This window comes from Jaculus jaculus, chromosome 6 (genome assembly GCF_020740685.1).
Source record: "Jaculus jaculus isolate mJacJac1 chromosome 6, mJacJac1.mat.Y.cur, whole genome shotgun sequence".
Taxonomy (NCBI): domain Eukaryota; kingdom Metazoa; phylum Chordata; class Mammalia; order Rodentia; family Dipodidae; genus Jaculus; species Jaculus jaculus.
This window is the reverse complement of record NC_059107.1, coordinates 31549147-31566887: the sequence shown is the minus strand read 5'-3', so window position 1 is coordinate 31566887 and position 17741 is coordinate 31549147. Positions and strand designations below refer to the sequence as shown.

Genomic DNA, 17741 nt, shown 5'->3' with positions numbered 1-17741 from the left:
ATTTTACAGATGAGGGAAACCGAGGCTCAGAGAGGTGAACTGACTTGCGTGAGGGGTTTCCAGGAGAAGAGCTAGGTTCACACAGACTGGAGGGTGGGCGGACACCCCGTTGGGGAGGCCAACAGAGAGAGAATGGAAGGCGCCTCCCAGCGTCACCATCACTTGTCCCCACCAAGCGTGGGCAGCGGTGAGACAAAGGGCCGGGGGCGGGGCGGAGCGGGGTGGGGGGGAGGAGGGACAGAAGAAGGCCGGAAGTGCAGCCGAGGGGGAGGCGGGAAATTTCCTCGCCGAGGCAGCTTGGAGATCGCTTCGACCAGGATCCCAGGGCCGGCAGGCACCGCGCGCGCGTCCTTGGACCAGTGACTGTCCCCCTCGGAGCAGCGGTTAACCGGGAGGCTTCCGAGGCGGTGTGATGGGCTCTGAGACCGTGTCCAGTCGGCTGCAGGTGCCTGGGGTCCCCCACCCGCGCGGGTGTCTCGGGCTGTGAAGTGAGGACCCTCCCGGGAAGGGTCTGGCTCCCCGGGGGAGGGGGTCGGCGAGGAGCCTCGAGCTCAGGGCGCCCCTCCCCGCGCGCCAGCCGGCTGGTCCCCCGGCGGCACCGCCCCCCTCCGGGTTCCGCGGCTGCGGCCAGCGCGCATGCCCGGGGCGGGGCGGGGCGCGGAGCGGAGCAGAGCCGAGCCGGCTCCGGGGACGACGGCGCGGAGTCCACCCGCCCGCCGAACCGGACGCAGCCCGGGCACTCTGGGCGGCGGCGGCGGCGGCGGGAACCGGAGCGCAGCGCGCCGAGGAGCCGGAGCGGCGGGCCCCGCCGGGTAAGCGCCGCGGACGCACCCGCCGATCCCCCCCTCACCCTAGCGGGGCCCGGGGGGCCGCTGTCCAGGGTCCTCCACGTCCCCCTCCGCCCCGCCGGGCACCGGGGCTCCCGCACCGCACGCCCCTGTGTGCGGGGCGCGGCCGGCCGGAGGGGGGTGGTGCGGTGGGCATCGGCGTCCCGGCTCCTCGCCCGGGCGGGCGGGCGGGGCGGGGCGGGGGCGGGTCCCCGGTCCCGGCATCCCCAAGCCAAGTTCCCCGAGAGCTCCCTGTAGGCCAGGCCGTCCTGCGTGTGGCCCTCGAGGCCCCGCGTCCAGTGTCACCGCCGCCGCGGGCTGCTTTGTTCCGCACCGCGGGGCGGGAGGGGGCGCTTCCCGCCACCGGGGAGGGGGAGGGGTCCGCCCGCGTTGATTCATCTCCCGGAGCCAGCTCGGCCCTCCAGTGGTTCCACACACCCAGTGTGGCCACACACTCCAGGACATGGTTGCACACTCACCGTGTTCATTCAGGGCACCTCATTCCCAGGGCGAGGCCACAGGTTTACATACACACACACACACACACACACACACACACACACACACACACATATACACACCCGCCCTGGTCCATGGTCATTCCATTAGACTCATATAATATGGCCACCTGTGCACCCGCCCTGTCCATCAAATGGGAGACTTGGGTACACACTCAAGCCACAGCTACGCACTCGCAGTAGCCATCCTGGATCTCTGCGGCTCAACTCAGCCATGCCACTCTGCTCCGGCCTTCTTTTGCTCACAGTGTCCCTCTTGGACCCCCTAGTCTCTGGAGTCGGCTGTCACCCTTGTGTTCACACTGCCCACCACACGGGCATACACACTGTCTCTTAGCTTGCTCCTCATCTCCACCCACATTAGCCCAAGTTTGCACACCCTTGATGGTCCATTCTTGCCCTCCTGTGCATTGGCAGATGGACAGATGGATGGACGGTCTGGGAGATAGTCCAACTGTCACCTTTTGCTAGACTTCTCCCTTCACAGAGCTAGGCAGAAGACTTGCTGTGGTGAGGACACTCAGAGAAGAGGGGTCACAGGCAGACATGAGGTCCCACAAGCTTGTGTCAATATTGTTAGGAGGAGATGTAAGTAAGGTGTCTGGCAGCCCAGGCCCTGATTTGGGGACTAGGGATGACTCTAGACTAGGAAGGAATTCTGGACGGAAAGGAATTGGGCCAGATTCACAGGAATGCTCTGCCCCCGAGGAGCCAGACACAAGTGCCCAGGCCAACTCTCCAAGGGTGAGACCGTGAGGCCATGCGGTCACCGATGTGCATTCCCATAGGAGACACAAACATACAGGCCATTCTACATACACGCGTCCCAAGTTTTTTTCTTGACTGGTCTTCAGTAGCCAGGTCCCGACACCAGAGTGACCTGAGCTGGTGCATTCCTCCACACAAGTGCAGTCACTCACTTGTACAGCAGGCGAGCCAGTCAGGTGGTTCATTTACGCAGTTGTTTCAACCCGCTTCCTCCACGGGGCCACAGGCGTCTACTTATGTCCATTGGTGCAGTCATATGTTCACAGCGTGTGCATGTTCTCACAGGTGTGGGTGCAGGCTCTCATTGGCTTCCTCCACTGCGTGCTTACTGATACCATTCCTGTGTGGCCTTCAGGATTTGGAAGATCTATGGCTTGCTCCCCTTCCCCCCAGAGAAATGGTTTTTAAGATCCAAGTGTTAGTGTCCCATACAATCTTGTTTGATAAGTTGGGAAGAACCCAGGTTCGGGGCTCAGATACAACTGACTTTGAACTTCACCCTCCCTTCTCCTCAATGGTGTGTCCTTAGTCAAGTCTTTTCTCCTGACTTAAGTCTCCTTGTCTGTGGAATGGGGTGATAAAGCCCCTTCCTTATGAGATGTTGTGGGGTCCCGCACCAAGAAAGGCCAGGTAGAACTGTGAGCAGCAGACCCCAGAGGCTCAGCATTTGACTCTGAGTAGTTTAGAATGGGAAACAGAGGCCCAGAGAATAGAAAAACTCACCCAAAATCATACAGAACAAGTCAGTGACTACAAGCTGGGCTTGATCCTCATCTTTCTCCGGCTCTTGCCAAGCTGTCCATCCCCTCCACCAGACCTAATCCCAAGTCAGAGCCTGAAAATGTGAAGCTGGGAACAGGGAAGCCGGCGTCTTCCAGGAAAGCTTGCTGAAGGGGTGTGCTCAGATCTGGCTGTGACTGCTTCTCAGACCTTCTATCCCTTCCTCGGGAAAATAGCATGCCAACTCCCTAACAGATGCACAAGGTCAGCACATAGCAAGCCCTTGATGTGAGCAAGGTCACTTCCTGCCTTCACTGGCATCTAGGTGAAGGGTCAAACCCCAGGTGACCACAGGGCGGGAGGGCAACATACATGGAGGGCTGGCAATATGAAAAAACCCACAGGGCACTCTCAGGGATACGTGACAGCGGACAGTCAGTTTCTGGGTTCAGGACACCGCAGGGAGGGATTATGGCTAATTGGAGAGTCCTCGAAGGAGGCAGCCCTGCTTGGCTCCCGCTGACTGTTGCTATGCAAGGAAGCGTGATCCTATTGCCAGATTTTAATTTTCCAGAAGAATCTGGACATCTGATTCTCACACAACCTTCAAATTTTTGAATGTAGATCAGCTCACTCTTTTATATGTTTTTTAGCATTCTGAGCCAAGCACGCATTCCTAAGGCGAGATTTTTACTGAGGCCCTTCCCGACTGTCTACGCCCCACCCTCCCCGCACCCCTACCCCCTTCTGGGAGCGCAGCTGGGCTCTGACAGGCTGAGGAGATAAAAGCAGGTTTGCCATGTACACAGCCAGGTCCTAAAATGAGCAGAGCTCCGAACACCCTTGTTTTCTTTAACTCTCACAACAGGCCGGGAGGTGGGGACAGGGGCTGGATTCATCAGGGCCCCTGGTGAGAAAGACTTTGCTTGAGGCCACAGAACTAGAGAACTGTTTTCTATCCAGGCCACACCAGGATGAAGAAACTGAAGAGAGAGAGAGAGAGAGTGTGTGTGTGTGTGTGTGTGTGTGTGTGTCTGGGGCTAGGTTACTCTTGCCCATTTGCCCAGTCATTCTGGTTTATAATGTCCTTTTCTACAGCCCCAAGAACCAGGTAGATCAGAAGTCATAAGCGGGTGACCTTGGGGGTCCAAGCTGACCAAAAGAATTGTTTTGTTGGTATTCATGATTTTTTTTTTTTTTTTTTTGAGGTAGGGTTTTACTCTAGCCTAGGCTGACCTGGAATTCACTATGTAGTCTCAGGGTGGCCTTGAACTCATGGCCATTCTCCTACCTCTGCCTCCCGAGTGCTGGGATTAAAGGCATGTTCCACCACGCCCAGCTGAGCCAAATTTTAAGATTCAGGCAATCCATATTTGTGCCTTTCTTCAGTGAATTAGGAGACCAGGCCACACAAAAGCCACAGTCACACCCTGCTCCAGACCCCACCGTTCCCTTTTCTGTCTTTCTCACTCTAAAGATGCTAGGAGTCTTTAGTCGTCTTTCTTGCTCTATTTGTTTTCCTTATGGGAGAAAAATAAATTTATTTCTACCCATATCACTGTCAACAGGCAAAAAATGAAGACAGGACTCATCCATGCCACTCAAATCTGATGCCTGTCTGACCCCTGCAGACTGGTGGTCTTCTAATTCCTCTTTTTTTAAAAAAAAAATTATTTTTATTTATTTGACAGAGAGAAAGAGGCAGGGGGAAGGAGGGAGAAAGTGACACACACAGAGAAAGAATGGGTGTGTCAAGACCTCCAGTCACTGCAAATGAACTCCAGATGCATGTGCCCCCTTGTGCATCTGGCTTATGTGGGTCCTGGGGAATCGATCCTGGATCCTTTGACTTTGCAGGCAAAAGCCTTAAGTGATAAGCCATCTCTCCAGCTCCATTGTTTTGGTTTTTGAGCTAGGCTCTCACTCTAGCCCAGGCTGACCTGGAATTCACTAAGTAGTCTCAGGGTGGCCTTGAATTTACAGAGATCCTCCTATCTCTGCCTCTCAAGTGCTAAGAGTAAAGGTGTATGCCACCACGCCTGGACAATTGCTCGTTTTTTTTCCTTTTTATTTATTTATTATCTTTTTTGAGGTAGGGTCTCACTGTAGCCCAGACTGACTTGGAACTCACTCTGTAGTCCCAGGCTGGCCTCGAACTCACAGTGATCCTCCTACCTGTGCCTCTGGAGTGCTGGGTTATTAAAGGCGTGAACCACCATGTCTGGTGCAACTACCTATTTTTGTTTTGTTTTTGCAAGGTAGGGTCTCATTCTAGCCCAGGCTGACCTGGAATTCACTATGTAGTCTCAGGATGGCCTTGAACTCATGACGATACCCCTACCTCTGCCTCATGAGTGCTGGAATTAAAAGGCATGTGCCACTATATCCAACTACAACTCCCCATTTTCATGCTGATGAAAACCAGATCCGAGAACTCAACTAGACCTTTCTTGTGCTTGGCACCTGTCTTGCTCCTGTCTTCTGCATGTCCCCCCATAAGTCCGAGAGAGAACCCTGTCCAACTCCTCTAAACCCAGGGTCCCATTGTCCTCTGCAAAACTTCCCCTCCTCCTCTGCCCTCATCTCAGTTATGACTTCCATCCCCCCAAGTCTCAAGCTCAAAATTTGGGGGAATCCAGTGAAGAACAATATAACTGGGACCCATCAGGGACCCGAAGTCTAGTCAGGAACTCAGAGGTTAAACGAACATATAAAGAGTGGCAGAGGGGCTGGAGAGATGGCTCAGTGGTTAAGGTGCTTGTCTGCAAAGCCTAAGGACCCGGGTTCAATTCTCCAGTAACCACATAAAGCCATATATATGCACAAAGAAGAACATGCATCTGGAGTTGGTTTGCAGCAGCTGGAGGCACTGGAGTGTCCATTCTCTGTGTCTCTCTTCTCTCTGTCTCTCTGCTTGCAAAAAAATAAATAAAATGTTTTAAAAAGTAGAGTGGCAAGGCTGGAGAGATGGTTTAACAGCAAAGGCACTTGCCTGCAAAGCCTGAGGACCAGTGTTTGACTCCCTAGATCTCAAGTAAGCCATACGCACAAGGTGGCACTTGTGCAGGGTCTCACATGCACACAAGGTGGCACACACATTTGGAATTCGATTACACTAACTGGAGGCCCTGGTGTGCCAATTCTCTCTCTCTCTCATTAAAAAAAAAAAAAAGATGTGTCTGTTGAGCTTGCCTCTAAAAGAAAAAGTGGTGGAAACCTGGTTAGGGAAAAAACAAGGGGTGTGGGGCCCCAGAAGAAGCTAGTAGACTTTCTGCAAGAAGAAGCACATAGTATACAACCCATAATCTTCATAAGACATAGCCTAGGCTGGGGATGTGACTCAGTGGTTAAGGGTATTTGCTGGCAAAGGCTGCCTAGCTGCCCAGGTTTGATTCCCCAGTACCCAAATGCACAAAGTGGTGCATATATCTAGAATTTGCAGTAGCAGAAAGCCCTGGTGCACCCATACTCACTCTTTTTCTTTCTCTCTCTGACAAATAAATAAAATATTAAAAAAGAAAAGACAGGGCTGGAGAGATGGCTTAGCAGTTAAGCACTTGCCTATGAAGCCTAAGGACCCTGGTTCAAGGCTCGATTCCCCAGGACCCACATTAGCCAGATGCACAAGGGGGCGCATGCATCTGGAGTTCGTTTGCAATGGCTAGAAGCCCTGGTGCACCCACTCTCCTTTCTCTCTCTCTGCTTCTTTCTCTCTCTGTCTGTCGCTCTCAAATAAATAAATAAAAATAAACAAAAAAGAAAAGACAGCCGGTCATTGTGGCACATGCCTTTAATCCCAGCACTTGGGAGGCAGAGGTAGGAGGAGAGCTGTGAGTTCAAGGCCACTCTGAGACTACATAGTGAATTCCAGGTCAGCCTGAGCTAAAGTGAGACCCTACCTCAAAAAATCAAAACAAAACACAACAGAAGCTGGGCGTGGTGGTGCACACCTTTAATCCCAGCACTTGGGAGGCAGAGGTAGGAGGATCTCCATGAGTTTGAGGCCAGCCTGAGACACATAGGGAATTACAGGTCAGCTTGGGCTGGAGTGAGACCCTACCTCAAAAAACCGAAGGAAAAAAAAAAAGACACAATCTGGAAAGGAGGGAAGGGAATAAATATTCCTTGGTCAAAGTGTTGGAGGCTGAGATTGAGAGATTATCTGAAGCCTTTGCTGAGCCAACCAGGGCACACTCTGTGTGTGCGCGTGCATGTGCCCATATGCTTTGGGGGTAAGACCTTTCAGTATCAGTATGCAAGCGGGTACTGATACCCACTTGTGTACAATATACAATGGATTAGAAATACATTAAGGTGATTGACTTAACCACAAAATAGTGGAGAGTCATTTAATATTTCTTATGTTTTTTAAAGGGTACAGATACACTGTAAACATGACAGTGATGCCATAAGCTGATGATAGGGGAGCTGCACATTCCTGCCTCCATCTAACATTTTAGCACAGTGCATTCCTCATGTGTTTGCACTGATGCAAATCTAAACGAACCAGCTGTGCTCCCAGTCCTGGAGAGATACAGCCCGTGCCGCCACACACAGGATAACACTTGATAATTGTAATAAACAACAGTGTTATTGGTTTAGGTATCTACTGTATGGTATTTTTTAAATTATTTATTTGGGGGCTGGAGAGATGGCTTAGCAGTTAAGCGCTTGCCTATGAAGCCTAAGGACCCTAGTTCAAGGCTCGATTCCCCACATTAGCCAGATGCACAAGGGGGCACATGCATCTGGAGTTCGTCTGCAGTGGCTAGAAGCCCTGGCATGCCCATTCTCTCTCTTTCTCTGCCTCTTTCTCTCTCTGTCTGTCGCTCTTAAATAAATAAATAAATAAATAAATAAATAAACAAATAAAATTTTTAATTATTTATTTGGGGCTGGAGAGATGCCTTAACAGTTAAGTCCTTACCTGTGAAGCCTAAGGACCCAGGTGCAATTCACCAGAACCTACATAATCCAGATACACAAGGTGCTGCATGTGTCTGGAGTTCATTTGCAGGGGCCAGAGGCCCTGGCATGCCCCTTCTCTCTGTCTTTCTCTCCAATAAAATAAATCAAATATTTAAAATAATTATTTAAGCCTGGAGTGGTGGTACACGCCTTTAATCCCAGCACTTGGGAGGCAGAGGTGGGAGGATCACTGTGAGTTCAAGGCCACCCTGAGGTTACATAGTGAATTCCAGGTCAGCCTGGGCTAGAGTGAAACCCTACCTCAGAAAAAATTATATATATTTATTTGCACACACACACACCATGGTCATTTGCCACTGCAAATAAACTCCAGACACATGGACCACTTTGTATGGGTACTGAGGAATGGAAACAGAGCTGGAAGGCTTTGCAAGCAAGCCCTTTTAATCTCTGAGCCTTCTCCCTTGTTGTTTTCTTGTGGTGCTGAGGATTGAGCCCAGGGCTTTGCATGTGCTGGGTAAGTGCTTTTTCACTGAGCCACATCCCTAGCTCTTTGTTATGTTAAAGGGAACATCCAACTTGAAACAGCATGCTGAATTACAACTGCAGCATCTCATGCTCAAATTCAGACCAACACAAAGGGGCATGCAAAGAAAAGTCTCGGCGCCAGGGGCATGGCTCAGTGGATAGGTAAAGTACTTGCTGTGCCAGCATAAGGACCAGAATTCAGATCCCCAGAACCCATGCAAAAAATGCAGGGCACATGCCTGTAATCTCAGCACTGGGGAAGCAGAGATAGGAGAGTCCTCAACCAAGGTTTGCTGGATAGTTTATCTAGCCCAGCCTGTGAGCTCTGGGTTCAGTGAGAGACCTTGTCTCATCAAATGAGGTCAAGTGCAATTGAGGGAAACACCCAGTATTGACCTCTGACCTCCACACACACATACATGTTGGTGTAGCACACACACGTATATACACACACGTATACACACACACACACATACAAAGAAAAAAGTCTCTTTCACCCTCAGATTCCTGGTTTTACTTTATTATTACCATTATTATTTGCAAGCAGAAAGAAAGAAAAAGAGTAAGAAATGGGTGCAACAGAGCCTCTCGTCACTGAACCCAAACTCCAGATACATGCACCACTCTGCATCTGGCTATATGTAAGCACTGGGGAATTGAATCCAAGTAGTCAGGCTTCGCAAGCAAGCATCTTTAAGCTCTGAGTCATTTCTCCAGGCCCCTGGTCTTACTTTTTAAATATTTATTTATTTGATAGAGAGATAAAAAGGGGGAGAGAGAGAGAGAGAGAGAATGAGCACGCCAGGGCCTTCAGCAGCTGCAAATAAACACCAGATGCAGGCACCACCTTGTGCCATCTGGCTTACATGGGTCCTGGGGAATCAAACCCGGGTCCTTTGGCTTTACAGGCAAGCACCTTAACTTCTAAGCCATCTCTCCAGCCCTGGTCTTACTTTTGAGGGCAATCATCATATAGGATTCCATTCTAGAGTTGTCTGCCTATAAATAATCGCAGAAACGCATGCCTGACTTTTTTTTTTTTTTTTTCTCCTGGCTTCGTGCATGGAATCCTGACAGTCGTGCTTCCCTTAACTCACTCACTTTATCTTGGCCTCTTCTTTAATCACTGCACACATTCTAGTAGTTATGTGGCAGTCCATGTGGCTTCCTCACATGTCCCCATCACTTTGTGATATTTTCATCACCAGCCATGCTCTCTGCACCCTGGTGTACCATCAAGATTTTGGGGACCATCATGGAGGAGAATGTACTGGCTTAAGTGCTATGGGCATCTGTCAAGCATGGTGGCACACACGTTTAAACCCAGCGCTTGGGAGGCAGAAGTAGGAGGATTTCTGGGAGTTCGAGGCCAGGCTGAGACTACAGAGTGAGTTCCAGGTCAGCCTGGGCTAGAGCGAGACCTACCTTGAAAATCCAAAAAACTAAAGAAATAAATGCTATGTGCATTGTAAACCTAGATAGAAATTGATAAATAACTTTCCAAAAAAGATTATAATTAATTTTATTTCCCAACAAGAACAAAGGAGTTTGGATCTAGGAGTAGCATAGCTGGATCTTAGAAAGATCATGCAGTCATTCACATAACTGATATTTATTGGGAATTTACTTACAATGGACATGTCAATCATTGTCCTCAACTCTGAAATGTATAAATGAGAACACCAGAGGGCCCATTCTTCTGGAGCTTAGCTTGCTTTCCCCCTCCCCCTCCTCCCTGCCCCCTCCCCCGAGGTAGAGCCTCATTCTAGCCCAAGCTGACCTGGAATTCACCATGTACTCTCATGGCCTCAAACTCATGGTGATCCTCCTACCTCCCGAGTGCTGGAATTACAGGTGTGCACTACCACACCTGGCTTTTTTTTTTTTTTTAATATGTATATGATTCTCTACGGGCAAGTCGTAGTATGTATCCCAGGCTGTCCTCAAACTCAAGATCCTTCTACCTTCATCTCTGAAGTGTGCTGGGATTACAGGAGTGTACCACCATGGAACTGGCATTCTAATGACACAAGCAAACCATAAACAAGGAACAAATAGATGTGACACATCAGATGGTGGCAAGTATAATGCATGAAAGTTCAGGAGGACAGGCTGGAAAAATGGCTTAGCGATTACGGTGCTTGCCTGCAAAGCCTAAGTACCCAGGTACCCAGGTTCAAGTCCCCAGTACCCATGTAAGCCAGAGGCACAAGGATGGCGCATGAGTCTGAAGTTCTTTGCAGTGGTTAGAGGCCCTGGCGTGCCTGTTCTGTCTTTCTTCCCCCCCCCCGCCCCCACCAAATAAAATGTAAAAAAAATTCAAGAGGACAGAGTGGACAGAGAATGCCAGCCAGGATTGGAGAGGAGGCCATTTTATGCAGACTGGGCTAGGAAAGACCTCGGGAAGTGGGCCATGCTTAAAGGAGGGGAAACATTCTAGGCAGAGGAAGCGGCTGGTGCAAAGGCTCTGAGGCCAGGGTGAGGGGGATGTTGAAGGAACTGTGAGGTAGTCAGCAGGACGAAAGCAGCATAATGGAAAGGGGAAAATAGTAAGAGGAAGCGCCAAGGGGACAGTGGAGCCAGAAAAGGCAGGATTTTATGAGTAGTATGCATGTGTTTCTAGTTTTCAGAGGATAAGAAGGACATGATTTGCTTCAGTTTAAGACCCTTGTAGCGGGCTGGAGAAATGATTCAGCACTTAAGGTGCTTGCCTGCAAAACCTAATGACCTGAATTCTATTCCCCAGTATCCACATAAAGCCAGATGCACAAAGTGGCGCATGCATCTGGGATTCATTTGCAGTGGCTAGAAGCCCTGGTGCGTCTATCCCCCTGCCCTCTCTCAAATAAATAAATAAATAATTTTTTTTTGGAAAATGGATCCTCTGGCATGCCAGGCATGGTGGTACATACCTTTAGTCCCAGCATTCGGGAGGCTGAGGTAGGAGAGGAGAATCTCTGTGAGTTGAAGGCCAGCCTGGGCTAGAGTGAGACCAACAAAAATCCTTCTGGCAGCATTTATGAATAAACTGACTGGTTTTTATCATGAATAAGCTGAAGGAAAAGGCAAGGGTGAGCCAGATGAGAGACAGTAGAGTTTAGCCCTGCCAGTGGCCAGTTTCTGGATGTAGCCAAGGGTGAAGTCATTATGTTTCGCTGATAGATGGCTCATGGGATATCAAAGTCAAGAGTGACTCTCTAGGCCTAAGGATTCTGTCCTGAGCGCAAGGAAGAAGGTTTTTGAGCAGGCCTGGGAGGGACTTACAATCTCTGCTCACTGTAGCTGCTGAGTAGATCATGGAACAGAGTTGCGCCTAGATACAGCTGCCTGCTGGACCCTCGTCCTGAATGTTCCCCAGGTATGACAAACTCAGCTCATCCAGGGCAGAACTCTCTTTCTCCAGATCTCCAGCCCAGCACCATCACCTAGCAACCTCTACTCAGTGTCCTGCTGGTCACCCTCACTGTCATCCACTACAACCAACTGCCTCCCATCCATTCTTCAAATATTTTAAAAAAATATTTTTTATTTGGGGCTGAAGAGATGGCTTAGTGGTTAAGGCACTTGCCTATGAATCCTAAGGACCCAGGTTTGATTCCCCAGTAGCCACATTAGCCAGATAGATGCACAGGGTGTCATATGTGTCTGGAGTTCATTTTGAGTGGCTATAGGCTCTGGCACATCCATTCTCTCTGTGTGTCTTTCTCAAATAAACAAATAAATAAGTTAGTTTTTGGGTTTTCAAGGTAGGGTTTCACTATAGCCCAGGTGGACTTGGAATTCACTATGTAGTCTCAGGGTGGTCTTGAACTCACAGCAATCCTCCTACCTCTGCCATTCCAAGTGCTGGAATTAATAGCCTGCAACACCATGCCCACCTAAATAAAATATTTTTTAAAGTATTTTATTTATTTATTTGAGAGATAGTGTGAGAAAGGAATGGGTAGATGGAGTGAGAAAGAGAATGGGCCCCTAGCCACTGCAAATGAACTCCAGACGTGTGTGCCACCTTGTGCATCTGGCTTTACATGGGTACTGGAGAATCGAACTTAGGTCCTTGGGCTTTGCAGGCAAGTGCCTTAACTGCTGAGCCATCTCTCCATCCCCATCAGTTCTTCAGACTTCATTCTTCCTGTACCTTTCAGCCCAGGCTGATCTATACTCTCTTCCTCCTAGATCTCTAACCTAGAAGAGTCTGCATGATGAGTGATCCCTTGAAATAAGAGGCAGAATGGATGGTTGACTCACTTTCTCATAGGTCTTAGCCAGTCCCTCTCCTCCTTCAGCCCAGCCTCCTTCACACCATCCCAAAGCAATCTTTGAAAACACACAGATGCATATATATATGTGTCCTTTCCTTGACTACAAACCATTCACAGTTCCTTAGGGCCTACACATAAACTCGTGGCCTACAGACATGTTTTCTTTGGCCCACATAGTGTTTTGGGTTTTTATTTAAAACTTGAATTAATTAGCATATTTAACATCAAAGTCTGGGCTTTCCACTTTTCTTGAGGTTCCAGAAGGACTGGTGCTCCCGGTTTCATCTCTCCAGGGTCCTCCAACAGGGCATGCTCTCTATAGTTGGCAAAAGTCTCACATCACTCCTCCCCCTTGGTTTAAATGTAACCCGGTTCCCTCTCCTAAATAACCCCTCTGGCTCTAGAACATCAGAGCTTGACCTACAGCATAAATTGCTAAAAAAAATTGCTAACGTCTAGGTTGTACATTGTATGAAGCAGTGCTGACAAGGGTGGGAAGGCAACAATGAAGTTGAAAGGTCAGTCTGTTCCCACAAAAAGTTGTGAAGGCACTGCTTTTGTGTGCCTTGAGCTTGAGATTTTCCTGCCTCAGCCTCTCTGGTACTGGGATTTGAGCCATGTAGTATTGTGCCTGGCTTCATGAATGACATTTTAAGAAATCCTATCCAGCCAGGCATTGTGGCACACACCTTTAATCCCAGCACTCAGGAGGCAGAGGTAGGTGGATCGCCATGAGTTGGAGGCCACCCTGAGACTACATAGTGAATTCCAGGTCTGTCTGGGCTACAGTAAGACTCTACCTCGAAAAACAAAAAGAAAGAAAGAAAGAAAGGAGGAAAGAAAGAAAGATCCTATCCAGAGGGTTACTAGGTGTAATGAGGCAAGACAGAGGTCTGGTTGGGTTTGTGTCTTTAGCTGCATTCTTTTAGGCCAGAGTGAACCAGATAGGAACAGAGAACCAGTGAGGAGCCTTAATGTGGCCAGGATGCAGGCTGTTTCCCCATGGAGTGCCTCCTAAGTCTGAGTGTGGTCTCTCTATTTCAGAACCAGATGGCAGCCTTGGGCTCAACTATGGCCATGAGAGTAGATGGGCAGTACTGAAGACCCAACCTGGCGACAGCTGCTTCAGGAGGATTCCAGCCCCCTAGGATCCCTCTGATGCCCACAGGATGGGAGCCTGGGCACCGCGGGCCTGGCCATGAGGGACTGCTGCTCCTCCCAGCAAAAGGCTAGCCCTGAACCCCCAAGGCTCACCCCTAACCAAAGCCCAGGCATGGACTCTAGCAGCCCCAGTGGGACTGGGGAAAGAGCCTCCTGTTCTGAGGGCCCTTCTGGGAGCTTAGCCTGCTCCTCTCCCACCTGCATTCCTCCCCCAGGGGCAGCCACCAAAATAGTGAGAGCACATGGCACCTTGATCTCAGGGACCTCAGAAATCCCCTTGTCTGGGAAGCCAGAGTCTGTGTCCTCAGTGAAAGCTGCTTCCATAGCCTCAGAGAACAGAAATCCCATATTCTCAGAAAAGATGGATTCCAAGTCTTTACAACAGGGGGATTCCACTTCCAAAGAAAAGGAAGAGGCTGGATCCTTGAGGAAGGAAGACCCCATGTTGACAGGAAAAGTGGAGTCTGCAATCTGTGGAAAGGGGGACCCTGTGGCTTTTGGAAGGATGGACCCCATGATTCCAAGGAATGAGGATACTGGGTCTTTGGGAGGTATAGACCTAGTGTGCTCCAGCAAGGTGGATACAGTGTCCCCAAGGAAGGAGGAGCCTGAATCTTTGAGGAAGGTACAGCCTGTGTCCTCAGGCAAAGTGGATCTTGTGTCCCCAAGAAAGGAGCCAGAATATTCTGGAAAAGAGCATCCTGTGGACTCTGTATCCACAGGAACAGTTGATCGTGTGTCCTTGGGCAAGAAGGATGTTGAGCCTCAAGAAAAGGTGGGTCCTGCAACTTTAGAGGGCGCAGATTCCACAGCCACCAAAAAGACAGACCCCAGACCCTTGGAAAAGCTAACTCCAGGGTCATCCAGCAAGATGGAGCCTGTATCCTTAGGAACAGTGGATCCTGGGTCCTCCGGAAGTATGAATCACACACACTTGGGAATGGCAGATTTCTCATCTATGGGAAATGCGGGAACTGTATCCTCTGCAGAAAAGGACCTTCAGTTTCTTAGAAAGATGGACCCTGCCACCTCTGGAGAGGGCTGTCTCGTGTCTGGGAGCATGACAAAAACAGTGTCTTCTAGACAGGCGGATTGTGTCTCTTTGGTAAAGATGGATTCCACATCTGTAAAAAGTATAGAACCTTCCGGCAGGGTGGACCCAGTTCCTTTGGGAAAGGTGGTTCCCATGTCCTCAGGAAAACCAGAGCATTTGTCTCCTGGACAGACAGAACATGTGTCTGTGGGAAAGGCAGAAACCACATTCTCGGGAAAAGAGGATCCGATGTCCTCTAAGAGGGTGGATCCCTTGGCTACTACAGAAAACATAAAAACATCAACTGAAAAAGCGAGTCCTGAGTCTTTAGGAAAGACAGCCCCCATGTCCTCAAGTCCAAAGGACCCCAGGTCTCTGGAGACTTTGGGATCCCTGTCAGCAGAAAAAGTTGAGGCAGTAGCTGAGGGGACAGGAGACCCACAGCCCTTGGAGAAGACAGGTCCCACAGCCTCAGAGAAGGTTGGTCCCCTGGCCTCAAACAAAGCAGACTCTTCAACCAGGGAAAAGGCAGAAACTGTCCCCTTTGGAGAAGTGGACTCCATAGCTACAGGAAAGGTAGCTCCCATAATTTCAGGAAAAACAGTTTTGGTTTCCCCGGGGAAGGTGGATCTTATGGCCTCGGGAAAGGCAGAAGGCATTCCAGAGGTAAAAGTGGATCCCCTGTCTCCGGAGAAGGGGAATCCTGTGAACTCCACAAAAGTGGAGACCAGAGACTCAAAGAGTGCCCACCTCAAGTCTGGGGGCAAGGCAGAAACCCAGCTCCCCGGGCACGAGGATGACGCGTCCTTGGGAAAAGGGAAGGTGCTGTCTTTGCAGAAGGAGCAGCCACAGGTGACTGCCGAGAAGGTGGATGCTGCGTGCTCAGGAAAAGCCGACCCCACTGCATCCGTGTCCCTGGGGAAGGCCGGCTCTGCAACATCTCCGAGGAACACAGAGACCCCGAGTCTGGAGCAGGCCAAGCCCACCTGCAGGCAATCAGATGGTAAAGCCCGCAGCGCAGGCCAGTCTCCCGGGGATGCCAGGGGCGGCGGCAGCAGCAGCAGCAGCAGCAGCAGCAGCGAGGCCCTTAAGGAGTCGTCCACCAGCCCCGCGGCCTCTAGCGACCAGAGGGACCTAGCGGCCACTGTCGCCGATAAGAGCCCACTCGTGGAAGTCGCAGCGCCCCCACCGGGGCCGCGGACTCGCGACAACTTCACCAAGGCGCCGTCGTGGGACGCGAGCGCGCCGCCCCCGCGCGAGGACGCGGGCACGCAGGCGGGCGCGGAGGCCTGCGTCTCGGTGGCCGTGAGCCCCATGTCACCGCAGGACGGCGCGGGCGGCCCGGCCTTCAGCTTCCAGGCGGCTCCGCGGGCGCCCAGCCCCGCGCCCCGGCCACCCTCGCGCAGGGACGCGGGCCTGCAGGTGTCGCTGGGCGCCGCGGAGACGCGCACCGTGGCCACGGGGCCCATGACGCCGCAGGCCGCCGCGCCACCCGCCGTGCCACCCGCCTTCCCCGAGGTGCGCGTGCGACCCGGCTCGGCCCTGGAGGCCGCCTTGGCACCCCAAGAGGCGGCCGAACCCGTGCGCGACGTGAGCTGGGACGAGAAGGGCATGACGTGGGAGGTGTACGGTGCCGCCATGGAGGTGGAGGTGCTTGGCATGGCCATCCAGAAGCATCTGGAGCGACAGATCGAGGAGCACGGTCGCCAAGGGCCACCCGCGCCGCCCCCCGCCGCCGCAGCCGCCGCTGCCGCTGCCCGTGCGGGTCCTGGCCGCGCGGGGTCGGTGCGCACCGCGCCCCCCGAGGGCGCTGCCAAGCGTCCTCCGGGTCTCTTCCGGGCGCTGCTGCAAAGTGTGCGCAGGCCGCGGTGCTGCTCGCGGGCGGGACCCACGGCCGAGTGATCTGTGTGCCCGTTTCTTTGTTTTTGTAAGCCCGGGTATCCAACCTTCTCAGGCTCCCTTCTTGATGCCAGACTACCCCCCTCCCCGCCAAAAATAATAATAAAGGGATCCACTAGGCGTGCGACAGAGAGGTGGGCAGCCTCTAGGGGCTTCTTATCTCCTTTCCAAACCCTCCCTTCCCAAACACACAAATGACCCCACCACCACCACCACTCAGTCCCCCCTACTGGCCATGAGCCTACACACACCCATCCCTGACACCCCCTTGCCCCTGCCATGTGTCCTCACAGTCCTTAGCTCCACGATCTAGGGTCACACTGGGCCAGCCCAGGGATCTGCCCTCCCTCTCCAGCCCCACCTCTTCCCTAGAGCTGAGGCAGACTCCTGAGATGGCCAGATTGGTGCTTTGAGACCCCCCCGGTGGGACCAGGTTCCCCAGAGCTGGGAAAGACTGCATGCAGATCTCTACGTGGTCCTTCGCATGGACCAAGATTGGTGTTTGAGAACCCCCACCCCCACCCCCTCCTCCCGTTCCCCGGAAGCAGGCTGTGAATGGCCCTGCCAGCCAAGGAGTCTACGAACAGTGAGCTGTGAGTGGTCTCCTCGTGGCAGGCTTTCTTGCATGTTGTTGGTGGTCCTTCCCTCCTTCCTGTCTCCCCTTACCTGGCCTACTGCCCAAGCCCTATTTCCTCTCCCGTAGGGTTATTATTCACAGTGTCCATAGAGGCCAAAGGTTAGGAGTGCCCCCCCCCCCACCCCGGGTTTCAGCTGATGAGGAGAATCACAGAAAAATCAGAGGGTCTCAGACAGGACTGGAAATCACAGTCAGGCTATGGAAGGTCTCTGGCCCCTGGCTGACTGAGTGACAGTATTGGGGACAAGATGGAGAACTCATTAGATCCACAGTTATCCTTTAAAGCCCTCCACCCTTCGGCCTTTTGTTCCCCCTGTGCTGTGAACCCCTATAAGTCCCTTGTAACCACTCAGTGCCCTGATCCCTGTCCCTATAGCCACAGTTTTGGGCTACAAACTGTCACAGTATACATTGGTAATAAAACCTTTCCCCAACCCTTGTCTGTGTGATTGAAAGTTG

General features: G+C 51.7%; 1 protein-coding gene across 2 annotated transcripts; it reads left to right on the top strand.

The window, feature by feature from the left end:
- The first annotated feature begins 254 nt into the window (after window positions 1–254).
- Window positions 255–17716, top strand: Gprin1 (G protein regulated inducer of neurite outgrowth 1). 2 transcript variants are annotated; one of them, XM_045153325.1, is made up of 2 exons: window positions 255–445; window positions 13597–17716. In XM_045153325.1, the coding sequence occupies exon 2, from the start codon at window positions 13751–13753 to the stop codon at window positions 16646–16648; it is 2898 nt and encodes a 965-aa protein (XP_045009260.1). In that variant the 5' UTR covers window positions 255–445; window positions 13597–13750; the 3' UTR covers window positions 16649–17716. The 2 variants fall into 2 exon arrangements, with proteins under 2 accessions (XP_045009260.1, XP_045009261.1); XM_045153326.1 differs by lacking the exon at window positions 255–445 and adding an exon at window positions 758–812.
- Window positions 17717–17741: the final 25 nt, after the last annotated feature.